Genomic DNA, 19,943 nt, shown 5'->3' on the forward strand with positions numbered 1-19,943 from the left:
TTTTCTTGATGTGACCACTGCTGAACATGCTGGAGTAGCTGTTCTCTGCTATGAAGATGCAATACATTAGAGAGGAGATGTTGTGCAGGACCTAAGCTGCTAAGCCAGCAAACTCTGCCTGACCTGGCTTTTTTGTACTAGCTCTGGTGGTGACAGGGAGAAGGGAGCTGTGGCAGATAGATAGTAGGAAAGGGCCATGAAAAGGAAGCAGTAGAGATGGGAGAGAAGAGACAAGAAGGCAGAGACAAAGATGTGAAGAGAAGGACTTGATGGAAGGAGGACTCCACTGAGAAGTTTCCAAACCACTTTTTTAGATTTTATGATATTGGTGATACCGTGAGGAAAATTTGTAACTGTCCTATTGTTTCACCAAATTGAAAGACAGTTATGTTCTTTAATTAACTGTTCTCCTAGACGTTGAAGGTGTCTCAGTAATTGGCTCTTGGACCACTAGGGAATGTGTCATTCCAGTTAAAAGATCACTGACATAATGAAATCTTTCAAGCATTTTCCAGTGTACAATAAGTATAAAGAGATTGTTATTTTGGCACATTTTAGGCAGAAGATTATGGAAGGTAAGCTTTCAGTAATGTGTCTGTTTCAGTTCTTAAATTTTCCTCTCTCTAAGTTTACTGAAATAAAGCTTGCAGAATGTTTGCATAAGCTATAAGCTGGTGTAATTTTATTAGAATCAGGGCCAATCACATATGTGCAGTTCAGGTCATGGATTTTATTGCAGGGAATAAAACGACTCCTAACACTGACTTGCCTCATTGGTTAAATGCAGTATTTCTGTCATTTAGTTGTTCTAGGCTTTGAACTGTGGCATTAAAAGTTGGCTCTACCATTCATTTGCCCATATGAAATGGCCTTTCAGAGCAGGCTTTCAAAAGATCACTTTTATGTTCCATTTATCAACTTTATGCTTAAAAACCATACAAACATCTGAACTGTAGGGAATGCTGGAGAGCAGTGTCCCAGGCTGGCTCTCGGTGAAGCTAGTGCAGGGTGCTAGCATTAAGCTGAAATGGAAATTGTCACTTCTAGTAATTCTGCCTGGAGAAGATTTCCGGAGTAGCTTGGGGTGAAGCTGCCCCACGGCATTTTTGTGAGTTGCTGTTGTATGTGGTGGAGTAGCAGTTGTGAGATGCACCATAGCTGTTTTCCTGGTGGTGGGTAGGAATTCCTGTGAGAAGAGCTGTGCTGCCTGTGGCTCTGCATATTGGGGTGAAAGAAAAGGAGCGTTATATGACTCCTGGAAAGCAGAGCTCAGTCTAAGGGATCTGGAAAGGAGGCACAGTGGTGCATGCAGCAGTCTGAGCTGTGCTTCAGCTTGTAATGGAGAACATTTAGACAGGAGTTCCTTTTCAGGCATAGAGTAGGTAAAAATAGGTGTCTGAATCTGTAATGCTTTTACAGAGTTTGTAAGGTTGAGGAGTTTGTGGATTTGGCTGTCAGGAGGCCACTTTAAAGCACCAGTGCAGTTTCTCAAGTCAAAAGATTGAAAACAAAAAACAAAAGAAGGTGCTATAACATTATAAAAGGGGTTGGTAACAGACTTAAGTCCAGCCTACAGGCCTCCAGGATGACAAGCATTTAAAGGGGAATGGAATAATTGCAGCTTTTTTGAAAGGAAACTTTTTCCCTTTTTTCTCAAAACTATGTCTTTATTTCACAGCAAGCAAGGGCAGAGCAAGAAGAAGAATTCATCAGTAATACTCTATTTAAGAAGATTCAAGCTCTGCAGAAAGAAAAAGAAACGCTTGCAGTAAACTATGAAAAGGAAGAGGAATTTCTCACTAATGAGCTGTCAAGAAAACTGATGCAGGTAATTGGTGCCTTTACTGATGTTTCTCCCAGGAGCCTCAGGACTGACTGGTGACTGAACTTTTGTGTTGGTGTGACTGCACTCTGAGGGAAGTGGTCAGGTTGGAAGGCTGACACTCGATAAAAGCAAAGTACAAGAAGTGTAGTGAGTGACCTTTCTTTTTAACATGTTGCTTTGAAGTTTGCATCTGCGAACTCAGCTTTGAGAACCTGAAGGTTTGTATAATGATGCAAAAAATGGGTATAGCTTGCAGTAAATGTCAACTGCCTTCCAGATGAGAGTTGCTGATTATTTTAAAATGTTAGTGAAACACACTTTCTTTTCTGGAGTATTTGATACTTAACACAAGTCCTGAAATATTAAACTTTATATACAAGAATGTGCAGCGATGTTCGAAGGAAATTTTTTCTGTAAGTTTGTCCATACTTGTAACAAAACCCTTGCTTCTGTTAAATTAAAGCACATCAGTTTGATGGTATAAGTAAGAAGTTGAAGATGCTGGGACAATTTGTAGCAGAGAAACTTCTTTACATTACCCAAGTTGCTAATTTTTAGAAAGTGGTTAAGTATTCGTTGGAAGTGTCCTACATGGTTGCTCTGTTCTCACAGTCTTGCCAAAATACCTGCTTTTGGCTCCTGTAGGAGACAGGGTACCAAGTTAGGGGAGTGTTTAATGTGATCTGCCTGAGCTTTTTTCATGCCATCAGTTCTAAGCTTTGTCATTAAAAACTAGGCACTTTAAAAGAAGCTAATTTGTATGTTGTAAGCATTGCTGTGTTCTGCAGCTGGAGACTGAAGGCATGTTTCGCCCTGCAGTTAGGAAATAGTGTTTGGAAACACCACTAGAGCTAATCCCATCTGGCGCTTTTGTCACTGAAAACTGGGCCTTCTCTCACTTTGTCTCTTTGGTGCCTGTTATCACACAGGAAGCTCAGTAGCAAGATAAAAGATCCCTTGCTTGGTATTACTGTTTCCCCTTGCTGTTCTTGAGGAGTGACAAGAATGTTTCCGAGTAAGAGACATGTTTGGTTTCTAAGCCATACATTTTCATTAAAAGCAGAGAAGCAGATGGCAGTAAAATAGGGGTATCAACTGTTCTTTTCTAATTGAAGTGAGATGTGGATATCATTATAGAAAAAGCTTTCCACTGAAGTCTCTTGCAGTAAAGGGAGAAATGGTACATTGAACAATGTTGTTTAATTGAAAGGGAGATGTAGAAATCCGTTACAGAACCAGGTTACTTGAGATTGTATAAAGAGGAAACTAAATCTTACTTTAAAATAAAAGCATGGATTACACCTGGTTTGTTTGAAGGGTTTTGAAGTCATATGACCTTGGACACAAATTTGTGCCACAAAGTTCTGCAGCAAGTAAATTGTTGTATCAAGTAATTGCTTCAAATATGCTTAGCCTTTTCCCTAGAATTCATGAGATTGTTTTAACAGGTTTTTTTAACTATCTTTAGTGGTATTCTTAAATTGCTAAAATTATGCAAAATAGGTTCACACATTGCAAAGAGAAATACAAACTTCTTGTCAACCTAAAAATACAATTATTTTTATTCTTTTTTGCTATGGACTCTCAGAAACTATCCTTTGACTTTTGCCCCAAATTGTAGAAAAAGGTAACATTCTACTGTTCTCAAGATGGCCAAGGGGGTGCTTGGCTCATTGTTATGTATGAAACAATGCAAGGGCATTGTGCAGTTTGTCTGTGGGAAACCCTTAACAGCTGCAACTTCATTCTCATTGATGAGAGAAAGATGCAGAGAAGCATCTGAAGCAGAATGCAGATGTAAAGCTGGAGTTATTCTCACCTTTCTACAGCATCTGGAGAAAACCCTCAGTTGTGGATTCAACATCATCCCGTACATACTACCTAGTTTCAGCAGGCAAGCTGCAGGCTTCTGCTGAGAGAAAAAGCTCTATAGTCATACGTACAAGAGTATGGAGGTAAAAATCTGACCACCACCTGCAGCCTTGGATTGTATTCCATGTGGCCTTGCTGTATGCCTTTGATAAACATGGTTATGTCAAACAGAAGATTTTAAAATACGGCAGTTTATAAATGCAGCTGTGTTCATCCTGAAGCTGTGTAATTTCTCTCAGCGCCATTAGGTAGCAGTTTTTGAAAGCAAATTGTGAGTTTGTCCTCTCTGAATAATAACCCAGGTAACTTGAAAATGGGAACAGCAGTCAACATCCTTGTGGTGGTGTTGGTGGTTTGCCTGTGAAGGGTGAGTGGCATGGAATTTCTTGCTTAGAGGTTCACTTGAAAACTTAAGTGCACAGAGGAGATAAGTGTTATATCAGTGCCCCTCCTCAAGGCCAGAGCTGAAACTTTTATGACTTGTGCCTAGGCACCAGTGGTGTTTCTGTTTATGGCATATGGTACAAATGTTATTAACCCTTCCCTAGCAGTGGTCAGCAGGTTCTGTTCTCCATACTTCTGGATGACTTCTCATACCTTTACAGTGGCTCAAGACTTGTACTACGGGTGGAGCACTTGTTGTAAAGCAAACAGTTTAATATTAAAACTGTTTTTCTATTTGTATGTATGCTGAATGCAGATCTCATTTCATGGCTTGATTATTTCTTTGATGTGATAAAATTGATGTGAAATACAAAACCAAAATATTGATATGTTCTCCTAAACATCAGTAATGTGGTTGGCAGCTTACAAATGGTACAGAAGAAATGGTCCCTTTCATTAAAGAGCTTACCTGTAGAATTAGGGAAATTTCAATATTACCATATGTTTCCTTGAAAGTAATTTTTCAACTCTTCAGAGATCATGGACTTAGTAAATTGACATTAGAATATTGATGAGTTGCAGAAAATTTTTTTAAGCAGCAAAGAACTAAAAATAATACTTGGTGGTTTTTGTTTTCTGAAAGTTTATCTGCTGTCTGAAGGTTTTGATCCTTTAGTGTTGAATCCTGAAAATTATACCCACGTAGAACAACAGATTAAAAGTTGGAGAAGAGAAACTCCTGATATTACAAATAAACTAATTTTTTGGAAAAGAGGGCATTATTGGCACACATCACATGGTCAGTTTAGAATTTATTACAGTATCTTTTCTGTAGTTGGATAGTCTTCCCATTTTACAGATGTAGGGCTACGTTCTTGGCTAATGTTTTTTTAGACCAGGAAGATAAGATAATTATAATTTCCTTTCTTTTTATATTTCCTGAGATTTGTGGGTGCCAATACTTAGCATTGCTCACTAGAGTGTAGCAGTTTATCTTTATTAGGAGAATAATGAACTCATAAATGCCCACTTCCATTTTTGGCATCTTTGCTCTGCAGGGAATTCTAGCTAAATTAGATGCAGACTTTGGATAATGACTTACCCAGGAATACAGTAGTCTCCTGTTGGTTGTTCCACTGTTCTTTGGGATTAACTCTTAATCTCTGGGTTTGCCAGGCAATGTTGGTCTGACCTGGAGCTAGACTTACAGCATTCATGCTGTCAGACATTGTATATCAAATAGCTTCCTGTCTTTTGGATGAGTAAGGGAAAAAATTGCTTATAAATCTGTTGTTTTGTCTGAAACTTTGCATTTTGGAACTGAGGAGAGGTACTTCTGCTAAACTGCATAAACTCTCTCAGTTTTTCAAGTATTTACAGCTCTGTGCCTGTTTCAAAATCACTGCCATATTACTCTGTTGAAAGGCACTTAGCAGAGGGACTTTTTTCACAGTGCCTGTGTGTTTGTCACTTTGTCAGACCTTTGTTTGTCACAATTGTAGGGGCTTATGCCTCTCATTCAGCCTGGCCTCTGGAATGAGCTCCCAGAACATTAGAACATTTTAAATGTGGGAGCTGCCTGCCAGAGCTGCAGTGCTCCTCCTAACAACCAGCAAGAATCCCCCAGTTCAGCACCGTGTGCATTACTGTTATAAAACACAGGCTGACATCAGGTTTGCAATATCAGAAGAAATTAATTTTGGAACCTTTTACTATATGCGAGACGGAATCTAAACAGACATGGTAGCACATAAAAAAAGGTGTTTCCACTGGAATAATATTGTCTTTCTGGTGCCATGCCATTGCTTAAAAATATCTGCTTATAACTGTAACTTTCACTGTCTCTACAAGCCAAATGAATGAATATACAATTTTATTAGATAAATTTCCTTTGTTTTGCATAATTAGTAATTTTTTAGGTTGAGTGTTGCAGGAATGAAGGAGCACATGCATCTCAACAGAGGTCTTACAGTAAACAGAAGATTTTTATCACATGCAGCCCTGATAAAGTTCTTATAAGCCTTGTACACATTTACTATATTTTCCTATGTACTTCATGTAATTGTATTTTTGCTTACCAAATGAAGTTTCTAAAAAGTGTGGAAATTTTTTATAGCATCCTCAGTCCTTAATCATTATAGGATGGTAGCAGTATGTTGCAGAATATCATGAGAAACGTTTTGATGCAGGCTCTGTTCTTGCAGCAGTAGACATGGATGTGTTGAGTTACTGTATTGAAACTGAAAGTAGTAAGTCTTGAAAGTTTACCATTTGTGAAACAAGGCTGCTCCAAAGAAAAATTTATTTTTAATATTGTTTAATATTACAGAGTCAGTGCCTTTAAATTGTGCACCAGTCCTTTTCAAAATCAAATTCGGATTTTTTTTCAACACCTTTATAATTTTGGATGTGCAAATTGGTCCAAGTGGCTGTCCTTGAAAGATGTTACAACATACCAAGATAATAGCATGTGTAGTCAGGCAAGTTAAGTAATTGGATGTCTGTACAGAAATGTTTCTCACGTAAGTCTGATTCCTGACAATTCTTTAAAAAATACTAAGTCTGTAAACATAAGCTATTACCCTCCTGCTCTCAAAATACCATGCATCAGCTCAAGGATGCTAATGGGATTGTGTGGAATAAGCAGAGCCAGCTCATCTGTCAATTATTTGATGAACATCTGGGCATAAAGAGGAGGCAAACTGCTGATACAAAATTGCTGATAAATAGGACTTTCAGGATGCAGCAAAGGAAGAAGTGGACGGCTTTTGAGGGCCTGGAATACCTAAAAATAGAACTGTACAAGGTTATAGTCTGGGGGATAAATGAAGGTTCGTTTTCTAAGGGAGAACTTCATCCATTGGCTCCATTATTTCCATTATATATTATAAAAGACTTCCCACTATCCCAGAAGTAAGCCAAAGAAGGAAGGGAAGCGTGGTCCTGCATTGTATGAGGACACTTGTTTCTGCAGAGAGAGAGTATTGCTGTAGTTGTTTAGAACTTAAGTGAGCTGAGGCACACAGTCCTGCTGCTAAGCTTTGTGTTTGATAGCCCCATTCGCACTTCAAACTAGTCACTGTCTCTCTTGCACCAAACCCATCTCTAATCTTACAGAGTGAAAATTCTCCTTCAGTTTTCTTATGCAATTCAAGGTCTGTAAGACATTGGCATCAAAGTGACACTTTCTAACACAGTTTTCCTTCTCTTTAGCTGGCAGGTGTATCTGCAGACTATTACTATAATTGCATATAATTAAAAACAGTTGGGAAAAACTCTTTTACTTTATGAAGTAAAATAAGCACTATCCACCTGTATTGTACCAGGGATATTTTCTCATTGTTAGCAATTCTATTCTTCAACATTAAGGTTTCATCAGTAACTGCATTTTGATTGTTTTGGTTTGTTTTTTTGATCAAAGGAAATAAAAGGGAAAAATTATTTTCCCCTATATGACTGACAGACACCACTCATATATTTTGGGGGTGTTAGTAATATATTTCTCTCTCTTTGTAAAATGAAGTCAGTATTTTCTATTCTAAGAGTTTGCTATTCTGGTATTTGTTTTAAATTGTGAAAAATCAAATCTCAACATTGACAAGCCCTGAAAACACAACCCCCCAAACTTTTCCCATATGTATATTGCCAAGTATTTGCTGTCTGCCTGGTGCTCTTCCTCTATGAGCTTTTTGCCTTGGTCTCTGTGGCAGGCTGCACTTCACAGACCATTTTGTCCCTAAATAGGATTAAAAGGAGCTGAATTAACAAATGAGCAGTTTTAACTTATTTCAAAATCCTAGTCTATTCCTTCACTGTGGTAACCTTGATTTGTGTCCGTGACTGCGAGGTGTTTCTCCATGTCCTCAGGTTCTCCTCACACATTTAACACTGTGATCTTACAGATTGTTAAGTACTAGCCAGAAGAACTGAAGTAGAAAAAAATAAGCCGGTGGCAAAAGGTGCTGGCAATTGTCAGTGTGGGGGGTCAGAACACAATGTAATTACACCATTGTCTGTTGGTGACATTTGCTTTCTCCTGAGTCAGGTTCACGTGTGTGTACCATGCTGCCAGTCACACTGTTTTAGCCACAGCAAGACTTAGATCCCTGTCTCAGAGGGACTCTATTCCAAGCCATACTTTATGTTAAAATGAGGGGTTTTCTTTGTTTCCATCTACATGAGAGCCTTGAGAGTTAAATTTTTCTTTTCCTTTGGATATATTAAATGAAAAAAAAAATCCTTTTGGTATTAAGAAAATGTATAACATTGATTTCAAATAACCAGTATTTTTATGTCATCAGGACAGTTTGATTTTGATAGCATAGGAATATAAATTAGAAATTTTTTTGTTGTTTGTAAACTCGTTGCACAGCAATTTCATTAGTATGACTTCAGTCATGATTTTCAGCTTTCAGCTGCCTGGAGAAGGAAGTGCTAAGACCTGCATTTTGTGCTTTGGGTGCTCTTGAGGTGATGCATTTAGATTAAAATTAATGCTTTTTTGAACTTTATTATATATTTTTACTTTGGAAATCATATATATATAATGCATTTTATGTAGTATATAAAATAACCTATTTTGATTTTACTTAATTCAGTGGTTGGAAATGTACTTTTCTCTGCATTGTAAATATACAGCACAGTTTAAAATGCTCCTTTTTGAAGGGCTGTTGGGTGAGTTGTGCGTTTTGAAGTTTTTTGAGAAGCATCAGTAGAGAATTTAACATGCAGGAAGAATAAATGTGTGAATAAATGTATAAAAGATGCCTAAGTTCATGCTTTTATTTTTTTTAAATATTTACCTGTCTCCTAAATTTTTAGCTGCAACATGAGAAAGCTGAACTGGAGCAGCATTTAGAACAGGAACAGGAATTTCAAGTGAACAAACTGATGAAGAAGATTAAAAAACTGGAAAATGATACAATTTCGAAGCAGCTCACCCTGGAGCAGGTAACTCTTTCATTGCACCATTATATGACTGAGAAAAAAACAACTCCTTCTTTTGTCTTAGATTTGACTTAATGTTTTAAGCATGTAAGAAACTGGGCAGTATTGAGAATATAGAAAAGTCAGTTCAACTTCCAAAGCAATAGAAAAGTAACATAGTTTATTATGAGAAACTTGGATTAGTTTTTTTCGTGGCCATTATATCTATTAGTATCTCTAGTATTATATCTATTACAGTAGCCTTTGTGTGGGCCTTCATGTCTGCTGGACAGCAGTGACTTCTGCAAGTGCAGCTTTTTTTGTAAATAATGCTGCTTGTTGCTGTTCATCAGCTCCCACTCGTGCTGCTGGTGAGAAAAGACTTTCACTTCTGATGGTGTTAATCACAGTAGCAAATGATCTGATTGTGGTCCACTTGTGCTCCAGGTCACCTTTTGGTGGCAGCTTGGATAGCACAGCCCTGGAACTGTGAGTTGTCAGCTGTGTATATATATCCTTCAGAAGCCCTGAAGTTTGACTGCATCCAGCTCCCTTTCTCCCTAGACAGTCATGAAGATTACAGAGATAAAACCACTTCTTTGGCTGTGTCTCCACAGGATGTTTAGACATTGGGAGTGCTCATGTCTGATTTTAGGCATCTGTATCAAAGCATCTCAGTGGTGTCAGTAGGAGACCTTTTGACTTAAAAGGCAAACTGGTGAGACCTTTAGCCTTGTTAAAGGACTCCAGATTTTCTGGCATGTACAGGTCCAATAATTCAGGTGATGTAATATAGTGTGTTAGCTCTCTGATTTCTTCTGCTGTGGAACATTTTTGTTGTTGGTAATCTGAATTGTTACCAGTTTTGTATGAGTCTCCTTTTTCTGTTGACATGGATAAATTAGTTCATGGCTATCTAAATGATCAAGTGAGTTCTCTTGATTCTCCTGGAAACATTCTATTTGGAGAGACCTATGGAACAAACTGAAAAATTAAAAGGTAGGAATACATAGTTGCCAAAAAATCCTTACCCAGCATGGAAATTAGCATGAGGTTGAAATAACTCTCTTAGCCACAAGGTGGTGGTGGCTGCCACTTAATCAAAATGCAAAGTAAGCTTAACGTACTAAGCTGCTGTAGTCTTTGAAATGTTAGCATGAGCCATGGCTGAAATCTTCATGGTATTATTTTTGTCTTGTTTTTCTGGACAGACAAACTGACTTGTGAAATCATAAAATTTGAATCTTGTTGCTACATCTAAATGTCAGTGATACACTGTTCAAAAAGCACAGATGCAAAAAGGCCTTTAGTATCTGGCTTTGAAAACTGTTGGTGAAGATGTTAAAATTTGGCTGTCAGTCTTGCTTAGAAATTCCATGTGAATTTAGTGTAGTTCACCATATGCCTTTGTTTTCTCTCACAGTAAGGTGAATGTCAGGTTACTTAGGGCTTCAGCACACTTTCTTTCCTCACACAAATTAAAAGTGCTGATTGTGCTAATTAACCAGCTGCAGCAGCAGCCTTGGGGCATGTGCTGTACCTAGCAAGAAGCAACCCAAAATTGTGAGGAAATTCATGTTGCCTTTATTACATACAGAGAGAATTAAGGAAGAGGGATTGTCACAATCTGCAGCACAACCTTCAGAACACCTGTTAAACAGGGCTTGGAAGGAGAACTCCAACAATGCTCCAATGCTCTGAGCTGGGCTATATTGAGGTCTGTCACTAATCAGTGAGCAGATAATTACAGCATATGTTCACTAAAATGTTGTTTCTGAAATAGAGAATTATCTATGCTTTACGTTCTTTCTTTCTCCTTTCCTTTTTTTCATCTGAACTGCTTATACCACAGGTGATCAGGAGGTAGTTGGTTTCTGGTTGCATGGAGTATTTTTCCTTAATAAAAATTAAATTGGATCTTAGGGTTCAAATGTGACCTGAAATAATTTCTTAAGTCAGCTTAAAGTCAGCAGAGCATTCTTCTCTGAAGGCAAATGGTGAAGAAATTTACAGCATGTGACTATTTCATTAACAGAATGACTTGGTTAAAACGAGCAATAATGTTCTGTGTTCCAGTTCAGTGGTTTGATAGGAAATAAATAGCTGTCAGGACTGCCCGACAGAGGCCAAGTGTGTGTTACTATTTTTAATTGCTTTTCTATTTCATGCAGTATAGTGACAAACTGGAATTGATGCAATTAGGTGATGAAAAATAACAGCTAAACTGCTAATAGTCATCTCCTAAGTCTGCTTTGAAAGGAGAAGAACATGAGATGGTAAAATCTTTGGGAAAGATTTCCTTGGAAAGCAGCAGAGAATTAAAGCTACAAAGGGCAAGGTGGAGATGAGAAGCAGAGAAGTAAAATTTGGGATAGTGGGCATAGGCAGAGATGAGCATATTCAACTTTGATTGATTTGGAAGACCTGCATTTCAGGGGGGAACAGTTGTGCTTTCTAATAAGTTGGCAAGACAGCTGACAAATCAATAATACAGAAATACACATAAAATGGATATTTTAGCTGCATTTTGAAGTAAAGTAAGGGCACGTGAGAGAGAGAGAAGAAACACAAGTGGGTGGTGAGGAAGGTTAAAAGGAATTTTATTCTTCCTCTGAAGGGAAGGGTAAGGTCTGAAGAGCAAGCAGTGCTTCCTTGTTTCCTTGTTTTAGTGGTCAAAATTAGGTGATTGGAATGTAGCTCTGAACCCCTGTAGAGTGACACTGGTATTGACAGAGCTGCTGGCTTGGTCCTGAGCATAATCCCATCCTGCTTATTTTATTTCAGAATATTACCACATTGCTAAAAAAGTCATTGACTGCAGTACATTTCAAAGTACACCTGAAACTATTGAGTACCAAGCCAAATGCACCAATTCTTTGACTTCACAGCTCTCAACAGGATGCTGCAGTTGCTTCTGCTGTAGGTGCCATTCAAGGTGTTCTTCCTCCAAGCTTTGAAATCCTGACAGTGGGAGAAACTGGCACAACATTCATGACCAGGAAAGGAAGATCCTTGTTTCTAGTATGTTTTCATATTGCTGGAAATGTGGAGTTCTAGATCTGTTTCACCTGGTTTCTTTGGTGTTTTGTCAGAGCAGCTTCAGGGCACAACACAGGGCTTATTTGTGTATTGTTGCTGGTGGTTTGACTTTGCCATCGTGCACGCTCACCCACAAGCAGATTTCTAATTAATGGACTCCACTGCTTTGGTGATGGTTGCTATAATACTAAATGTAATCTTAGGTTTTTCAAATCCAGGCTTATAAATAATTCACTCTGTCTTTAAATGCCAGTGTGCTCTTCTTCCTACCATTAGAAGATACAGATTTCTTTTCGCCTGTGTGTTCTTGTGGGTTTGTTTGCTAGATTGAAACATAGTTGTAAAAAGACTATGAGTAGATGAGTTCAGGCCATGCTGCATTGAAATGATGCAAAAACTACTGCTGCAAAGATCATAACTTTATAATGCATTAACACTTTTTTTCATCATGTGACTATCTAGATAGCTGTGCAGTATAGTGGAAATCTGGGGTTTACTAATGTAGAAGCACAGTGTGCAGGCTGCCAGGACATTTTCTGTAGTTTCTTCCCTCTGCACATTCCCAGCCCCAGGCATTGGCTAGACTGGCTGAGGAGCCCTGAGGCAGAATGCCCTGTGTTCCTGGGGCTGAGCCCTTTGCTTTCCTACCACTCCACCTCCAGCTGTGTGGGGAGCAAAGTGTTGCTCAGGATCCACATTCTCATCCTCGTGGGGAGGCTGAAGCATGTTGCTTCTGACTTCTCTTTTACTGAGATGTAGGTTCCCTGAGCTGTTAATGTACATCTGGAAACTCAAACATGGAAAGACTTGCTAGACAGTGTTTCTCTTTCTAAGTATGTTCCCTATTACTCATCAACATATGTCTGCTTCTGCTCACAGTAACTAATTCCTCTAACCTTTAAAGGAGAAAGTTGTACAGTCATTAAACTTGCACTGGTACATGAAGTGTGTAAGTTTGTATTTTGTTTGGGTTTCTCAACATTAATTTAGTGGTTAGCACGAATAGTTTACAGATTTAGATGCTGCAATACCCCTTCAGCCAGTGATGTAATAAATGGAAAATGCTTATTTCTGTTTTCAGTCTTTCCATTTTCCAATGTGAGATTATTCGCCCAGCAGAAAAGTGGTGTTAACTAAGCTTGGCTTGGAAAAATGCTTCCGTGCTAGTTTCCATCTGTAAAGGTGTTGATCTGTTCTCAAATATTTCATTATGGACAACTTCTTGAGTTCAGCTGTATTGCTACAGAGTAAGATCAGCTGTGCCTCTTAATATTCTCCTTCCTTAGTAATACTTGCATTGTGTTTCTACTTAAACACTAATAATAGGTTTCTTCATGTGTGGGTCTACATTATATCTTGTTTTATTAACTTTAGAGTAGAAAGTTCTACATTATATCTTTTATTAACTTGGAGTAGAATCAAGAATGCTTGTTCACACAATAAGTGAATGTGATTAATGTCAAGTTAAGCTTTTAATTTTATAAAGCCATTGCTAAGGTAGAATTACATTTGTTTTGCTAGTAAGGATTGATACAGTAACACTTCACATAACATTTTCTTTACTATTTTTATGTCCTTTACCTAACACTAGGCACACAAGGCAAACATGGCTTTTCTTCCATTTCTGAATTACTTAACTGTGGTTCTTCCACCAAAGACATCTAAAACTTTTCAAAAGAATAAACATTGCTGTAGTGAACAGTAAATTCAGTTTGAATTTCATAGATTCATGGTATAGGAGATGTCTTTAAATAGGTTTGTCATGTCATCAGTGCCTGCATGTCCAGGGTTCATGCTACTGCATATTGGCCAGGGACAAGTTCTCTGAGAAGAATTTATGTTAAGGAGATAACAGCTGTGCAACTACTGAATCTCGTGATTTTTCCACTGCATTGTACCTGAGTTGTGTCTCTTCTTCCCCTTCTCCTTGCTCCTGAGAAGCATTGTGTAAAATGGTGTTGATGGAGCTTTCCTAGTGACAGTTCCTTGCAAAAAATTCGTGCCCATCATTTTCACTAAGTGTTTTTCCTTTCCAGCTAAGACGTGAGAAGATTGACCTTGAAAACACTTTGGAACAGGAACAAGAAGCACTAGTGAATCGTCTCTGGAAGAGGATGGATAAGCTTGAAGCAGAAAAACGGTTTGTCTTGTTACAGTGCACTCGTTACTACGGGAGAGGTTTTTAATACATCATGTTCTGGATTAAATGTGTTCATCTCTGTCCCACAAGAGTTGTCTAATCTGTGAAAACCTGGAAGATGAAGCAGTTGTAAAGCTCCCTGTTAGCATGATGCCACATCACTGATTGCTTAAAATAAAACTAACCAGTATAAGAAATTACCTGGGAAAGCTTGTAGGAATTTATTGAATTTTTTCAACTGCTGATAGGCTCTTTTTAAAGTTTCTGGTTTGTGGTCAGTTTTAAATTCATGGTATTTTACTATGTTTGTTATATGAGAAGCTCTTGTTTTTTCCCTGTCTACTTAAAGAAGACTTCAGCTTTTCCTCAGTGGTGTGCACTCATGTCATTGAGACTTCCCTATACTTCTTCAATAGAACTTAAGACAGCGACTCTTTATATTATTGGAACAGCTAAAATTAAAAATATGTATGAAAGCAACCATCTCTTAAATGTTATAATAACAAGAACTCAGCTTGAGGATGAAGTAGGAGAGAATAATGATTAATGATTATTAGCATCTGATTTTTTAATGTGTTTATTGTTATGTTAATGTGACCCTCTGAATCTTGGCTGGAGCATTAGAAAGCACCTGAGGCTGAATGAACTGCAGGTTTTGTAGTTTTATTTTACAGAGCCCTGCTGTGTGGAAGGTGCTCTGGAGAGCTACATGTGATATTCAGCAGTGGTAAATCCATAGCAGGATGAGCCTTTGGTAGGATTTTTGCATATCTTAGCTTTAAAGCCTTCTTTAAGGCAAACCATTTCTGGTTTGATTTATCTCAGACTGTGCCCCTCCTGTGAGGAGCTGTGCTGCAATCAGCTCCTGCTTCAGTACTTTGTGTGGTACACATGAATACTGCACTGTGCAAGAGACACAGGTCTGCTCTTCAGGGCAGGGTTGGATCTGGCCTATCAACATGTTCCTTCTAAAGTTTCATGCTTTCAGGGTGGAAAATACTCCTTTGTTACCTCCAAAAATCATCATTTGGAACCTTTAATATCTATTATGTGCTTATTTCATAACAGAAGTTCATTAGGCCTGAATTTACCATCATTTATTGGAAGTGTTTGAAACCTTGATTATATGGAACACCTTAATACCTTTCTGTTTGGAAATTAAAAAAAAAAATTTACTGTCCTTCAGAAAATGTCTGGGAAATTCTTTTGATAGTAGTGAAATGCAGAAAAGCCTGTGTTTCAAGACAGACATACTTTACTCATCATGAATCTTCACTATGTGTCCTTTCTCCAAGAACATAAATGTAAAAACTCGTAAGAGATTAAATGAATTTTCTTAGCAAAACTTTTGTGTCATAAGTAGTGTTTGAGGACAAAACTGAGGTAGCTATTTATAGTCTAAAATTTGTTTTTCCTGAACCATATGTTGTAATATTTTGGAATATCAATGTCTGAATATGTTAGAAAGTTCTTCTGTACTAGGACAACAAATGTTACCTTTTTTATTTTGAGTTAAAAACTAAGCATTATAACTCCTCCCCAATTTATCTCCTCATAAACAGTAGTTAAAATAAACCCTACATACCTTTCAGAATCCTTGCAACAACTTTCTGGGGTATACAAGAGGTTTTCATTAGAATGGAAGGTAAAGTTTGCATTATTTTTGATACAGAATTTTGCAGGAGAAATTAGACCAGCCGGTATCTGCTCCACCATCTCCCAGAGACATATCAATGGAGATAGACTCTCCTGAAAACATGATGAGACATATCAGGTTTTTAAAGAATGAAGTGGAGAGGTTAAAGAAACAACTGAGAGCTGCACAGTTACAGCGTGAGTGAACAATTTGTTTCAAATCTTCTGAAGTTTTTTGCATTGTAAGATTTTTGTATGTACTTTGAATTTAAGGTAACAGTGGAAAAAAATGCGGCAACTTTGGATTACAATATTTTCTTAATTGCAGTGTTATTGCTTGTTGATGTATTTATGTATAAATACATAAATATAAACTGTATATTACATAATTACAAACTGTAGTTTAGAGGGTTATTTAGCTTTCCTAAAAGGGTGTCTGAAAGAATCAAAAAATTATCCTTGACTATTTTGTGCCAGAAAATGATGTATCTGTCTTTTTTTTTTCAGAAACTTAGCTGTATTTCAGCATACAAGTTTTTCAAAACATATTTATGGCCTACTTTGTAGGAGTTGTGTTGCAAATTAAAAATTACTCCAAAGAATTAACAGCTAGTGAAATAAAGGTCAGCTGTCTATAAGAATTTCACTTGTTAATGATTGTGGCAACCTGAGGCAGCTGTTGCACAGTATAGCAGCATTAATTTGCTGTGTCCTTTCCTATGTAAGATGGCTTTGAAGCATAAGGAGCTGTGTAGAAGTCAACACAATCCTGTTGTGCAGGGCTGGGGCCCCTTGCCCCGCAGTGGGATCTCATTTTGCCTTGCCTGCCCAGGAAGGGACTGTGCACTGAGCACATGGGCTCAGCTGCCAGGAGGCTACTGGCACCTTCCCTTGGACTTTGCAGTGCCAGTCCTTCATTCCTTCCTGCTGAATGTGAAATTCCTGTCTGAGAGTCAGCAGTTGTGCCTGGTTCCGAGTCAGTGGCGTTGCACTGCGGTTGGTGAGTGAGTAGATACCTCAGCACATGGCCAGAAAAATCTGGGCAAATGCAGAACAGTCAGGACCATCCCCCTCTGGCCAGCCAGGCTAGCTGGAGTATTTCAACCTCCATTTAGAGAAGGAGCTTGCTAGAGGCAGCAGCCTTCCTTCAAGACAGAGGTGATGGATCAGGAGTGCTCTTTTGCCGAGACCTTGTGCACAAGTTTGTGAATTTAATAATTTGTGGCTGTTAAAAGAAGATAAGGACAGCTAATCTTTGTACTTGCAAATTCTGCACCGCAGCCTTCACTTACTAAAGTTCAGAACAAGAGCAAGGCCTTAGATTAAAAGTACTCTTTGTGCAAATCCAGCCTAATTAATTTCATTTCAAGTATCCTCTATTTTTTAAGTGGTTTCTTTTGAACTACTGTGATTTCGAGTAAAAAATTTAAAGCATTAATGTCAAATTTACATTGAAAATAAGAGCTAGATTTAAAAGGACTCTCTCCTTTTGTGAACAGGTTTAACAGAACTGCAGTACAAATAGGAGAGCTGGTAGGAATGGTGGATGTACCAGCCTGCAAGCAGAAGATGAAACTGAAATGTAGTTTTCAGATTGGTGTTTGTAATACATGGTCATTAGAGAACCTCTAGTAGTAGTCTTAAATACTTAATGAAATCTGCTTAGAAATTCTGATACTTGTATTAAATTTTTTTTATTTCTGAAACACTTCTAGGAACTGGTTTGGTATGATAATAGTGTACAAGAGGTGACACTGTTGCATTTTAAAGTTATATTTCCACAGAAGAGAGATAAATCACATGTTGTTAATAGTTTGGGAACAGGTTTCTAAAACAGGAATATTCTTTACCTTGAAGGTTGTTGCATGAAGGAGTGATGACAAAGCATGATGAATTGTTTTGGGTTTTCTTAATGTCAGGGATTTAACTGCAAGCTTGTTTAAACATTACAAGATCACACAAAATACTTCGTGTGTCTCATAAGTCTTCATCATACATTCCATTTTATTTAAGTAATCTGTCACAAAGCTTTATAACTTTTCATAATTTGACTTTATCACCTTAAATAATCTGTGGTATCAGACCATTTAAGTGATGTTTGCTAAACTTGTTTAGAACTGACAACTCAAATTGCCCTTTGGTGTAGAGTAGAGCTCTTGTTGGCTTTTAACTTTAAAATTGAATATAAGTGTAATATTAGTATTTTAATATTGGTGCCTATTCTATTGGACAGTTTCTATGATAAGATGTATAATTGAAAGAGTGCTGTAGAATATATATAAGATAGCAATTTTAATACAAGTCTGAGTTTGGAGTTTCAGAACTTGTGTTGTGCTTCCTCCTTCAAAATGAAAATATACCTTTAAAATAATTTCTTCAGTGCATTGCAGGAAAATCTTTGTAAATGTGGAATAGTATTATTTTAATGGAGCAGTGTTTTTTCTTAATGGCTTTAGTAATGTTTTCTTAATAAAAGTTTTCTTTCTTTTCAAATTTATTTAAAAAAATACTTTTGGTTCATAGTGGTGAGTTTTGTTAGTTTTTCTTACATTTTGTTTTCAAACTTGATGTCAAGCAATAGTTTATTTTAGTAGTTACTATCCTGGATTAGGCTTTGAACTAATGACTTAGAGGTGAACATTTTCAGTGATCTATCCTGAGCATTTTCTACACCTTCATCTTGAAGTGTTGAAATAAAATTAGGCACAACATACTTGGCTGCCTGAGAAATTGAATTTTAATCAACTTTTAACAAAACGATGAATTTCAGATTCAGAGAAGATGGCACAATACTTAGAAGAGGAGCGGCATATGAGAGAAGAAAACTTGAGACTTCAAAGAAAACTACAGAGGGAAATGGAACGTAGGGAAGCTCTCTGCAGACAACTGTCAGAAAGTGAATCCAGCTTAGAAATGGATGATGAAAGGTTGGTATTTTTTTGGCCATCTAGATGTGTTGGACTTATTTATCAGTATTATACTATCTTTTGAATATTATAGAATAATTTTAGAAGTAACTTGTATGTGGGTTTAATATGCATATCAAATTCCAGCATAGTCCAGGAACTGTATCAGTGTTGTACAGAATTTGCATTAGCTTTAACAGTGAGTAAGAAAATATTTATATCTGAAGATTGTTTTGGGGTCTGATAATATATATTGAAGTAAATACAGCTGTCGAGTTGAAATTCAGGATAATTTGATCACAACACTTTTGTTTTGCTCCCACCTTGGTAACTGCAAGGAATTCTGTGAGGTAGGGACAGCATCTTTACTTGGGCCTGATTTGTCCTTTGCAGAAAGTAAAATATGTTCAGCCAAATACAAAGGGATACTGTGTAAAACCTTTGAGAGAGGAAGCATTTCCAGGACTGTTGGGTTGTTCTTGATGTCCAAACTATAACATCCTTGATTTGTTTTTCTTTATTGCAAGCTGCTTTGCTTGCCCTGACCTTACCTTGAGTTTTTCCTGGTTTATATTGTGCCTTTTAGTGTTTTCTCACGTCACAGAAATATGACAGTGTTATATCTTGAAAGAGGATTTTAAGTACATTTTGGATAAAACATTTTTAGTTCTTACCAAATGCTCATTGTTTGGTTGTATTGTTGTATAGTGTTTTGGATTTATGGTGGTCCTTTAGAATAAATAAAAAAGTTACTCTGTGCTGTGTATTTTTTCTGATACTGAGGGATTTCTATTTCCTCTTGGGTCCTTAATATTTTGTTATAAGATGTAATTTACCAGAAACAAAGTACCAGATACTTTGTGGTAAGGAGTACCCTTAAAGCTCAGAGTAGTGTGTTCATTCTAAAGAAGCACCAAGGCAACTTGACCTATATTGCATTAGCAATCAGGTATTAAGATGTAGCAAATGCTATATAAATTAAATTGTTAGAAATAAGGGATTCTGAGGTTGGATTTTTTTTCTTATTAGGCTTACCTTTTCTTCCACTCTTTACAGTGTAATGGAAGTACAGTCAAAATCTAAATCTATGAGAATTACCAGTATTAATCCAAAATTATAGAGTATCCTAATAATTTTTTATTGCCCACTTGTAAGTAGTGGTAACCGGGAAAATGCAGGAAAATTTGATTAACTATTCTGTACTTATAAGAAATTG

The 19,943-nt window shown here is 37.3% G+C and overlaps 1 protein-coding gene across 3 annotated transcripts in view; it reads left to right on the forward strand.

Moving 5' to 3' along the window:
• Positions 1-19,943, forward strand: part of CCDC6 (coiled-coil domain containing 6) — a 48,973-nt gene that overhangs the window by 18,046 nt on the left and 10,984 nt on the right. For all 3 annotated transcript variants that reach the window (XM_068197149.1, XM_068197150.1, XM_068197151.1), the window contains exons 2-6: positions 1,679-1,828; positions 8,903-9,031; positions 14,083-14,186; positions 15,859-16,019; positions 18,592-18,748. In XM_068197149.1, coding sequence (XP_068053250.1) covers positions 1,679-1,828; positions 8,903-9,031; positions 14,083-14,186; positions 15,859-16,019; positions 18,592-18,748 — 701 coding nt within the window. The remainder of the gene's footprint in view (positions 1-1,678; positions 1,829-8,902; positions 9,032-14,082; positions 14,187-15,858; positions 16,020-18,591; positions 18,749-19,943) is intronic.

This window comes from Anomalospiza imberbis, chromosome 8, assembly GCF_031753505.1.
Source record: "Anomalospiza imberbis isolate Cuckoo-Finch-1a 21T00152 chromosome 8, ASM3175350v1, whole genome shotgun sequence".
NCBI lineage: Eukaryota > Metazoa > Chordata > Aves > Passeriformes > Viduidae > Anomalospiza > Anomalospiza imberbis.